Source organism: Empidonax traillii, unplaced genomic scaffold (genome assembly GCF_003031625.1).
Source record: "Empidonax traillii isolate 1590-97213 ecotype Southwest subspecies unplaced genomic scaffold, ASM303162v1 scaffold6472:size6021, whole genome shotgun sequence".
NCBI classification, from domain to species: domain Eukaryota; kingdom Metazoa; phylum Chordata; class Aves; order Passeriformes; family Tyrannidae; genus Empidonax; species Empidonax traillii.
In genome coordinates this window covers 4,507-6,021 of record NW_020961665.1, presented here as the reverse complement: position 1 = coordinate 6,021, position 1,515 = coordinate 4,507, and the positions used below count along the sequence as shown (strand labels likewise).

The 1,515-nt window shown below is 60.3% G+C and overlaps 1 protein-coding gene across 1 annotated transcript in view; it reads left to right on the top strand.

Moving 5' to 3' along the window:
- Nucleotides 1-29: 29 nt before the first annotated feature.
- Nucleotides 30-1,515, top strand: part of LOC114073445 (L-gulonolactone oxidase-like) — a gene marked incomplete at its 5' end in the record, with an annotated part of 5,980 nt that continues 4,494 nt past the window's right edge. The window contains 2 exons of the mRNA XM_027911201.1: nt 30-142; nt 634-723. Of these exons, the coding sequence (XP_027767002.1) occupies nt 30-142; nt 634-723 (203 nt within the window). The remainder of the gene's footprint in view (nt 143-633; nt 724-1,515) is intronic.

Sequence of the window (1,515 nt, the reverse complement as noted above, 5' to 3'; positions counted from 1 at the left end):
CCAGGGCTGGCTGGGCACTCCCATTCCCGGTTTTCCGGCAGGTGCTGGATCAGCTGGATCTCCACCTGCGCTCATCCCAATATTTCCGCTTCCTGTGGTTCCCGCACAGCGACCACGTCCGGATCATCTACCAGGACCCCACCACCAGGGCACGCCCGCGATTCCCGACGGGAATGCCGGGAATGGGGGGAGGGGGGAGTGCTCTGGGACCGGGTTGGGCACCCCACGGGTGGGAATCCCAGGGTTTTCCAAGCCCTTGGAATGCTCAGGGCAAGTCCTGGCATCCTTTGGGGAATGAATGGGACCTGTTCCCACGGTCTGGGAATTCCAGGGTTTTCCAAGTTCTTGGAATCCTCAAATTCTGGTATCCTATTGGGGCTGGATGGGATTTGTTCCCACAGTCTGGGTGGGAATCCCAGGGTTTTCCAAGCCTTTGGAATGCTCAGGACAAATCCTGGTCTCCTTTAGGGGCTGGATGGGATTTGTTCCCATATTTTGGGAATTCCAGGGTTTTCCAAGCTCTTGGAATGCTCAGGACAAATCCTGGAGGGGGGGGCGGGGGGGAACAGAAATTCTGGGAATGCTGGGATTCACACTCCGGAATTCCCGCCCTTCCCTGAATTCCCTGCTCTTGGATCCGCAGGCTCCCAGCTCCCCTCCGTCCAGCTGGCTCTGGGATCGCGCCGTGGGGCATCACCTGCTGGAATTCCTGCTCTGGATCAGGTGGGATTCGGGATCGGGATCGGGAGGGAGGGGTGGGATTTTCCCTGCCTCTCCGTGCCTGATTTCCCGGGATTTTCCGGGAAGGACGGGCAGGGACCTCTCCTGGAGCTTCCCCGGCCCGAGGAGAGGAGGAATTCCTGGTTTTTATTCCAAGAGTTCCCGTGCGGGAGGGTGGGGATGGTTGGGATCGCGGCCGGGGCTGCACCGCCCTCTGGCGTCCATGGAAATCCGGGAATCATCCCGGCTGGAAAAGCCCCCTTGGGATCGCCGGGGGCCACATCCACGGGGATTTTTCTCCCCTCCCCGCAGGGGTGGGATCCCAGAATTCCCGGGAAAGCCTCTCCCGGCGCTGAGGGGAGGTGGAATTGCCGCTGGAAAGGGAGGAGGGGTTTGGAGCTGGGATGGGTTTGGGAATATCCCTGGGAACCCCGGGGTGGAGGGATCCCTGGAGGCTCCAAAAAACCGGGAAAAGCTGGGATTGGGGACCACGTCGGGCTCTGCCAGAGGGTCCAAAGGGCCATTCCAGGTGTTCCCGGGATTCCCCCAGTGCCGGGACACTCCAGGGGATGATCCTGAAAATCCCTTCCCACCCAAACCATTCCGGGATAAAGGACACTCAGGATCCACTCAGAGGGGTTTTTATGGAATGTGGGGATGGAAAAGGCAGGAAAGGGGAAGGGAGCCCCTTCCCTGAGTGCCGAGATTCCCAGGGAACCCCCCCTTGTTCCCGGAACTCCTTCCCAGAGAGGAGTTGGGCTGGGGATGGATCCAATGTCAGGCTCTGGCTCCAGG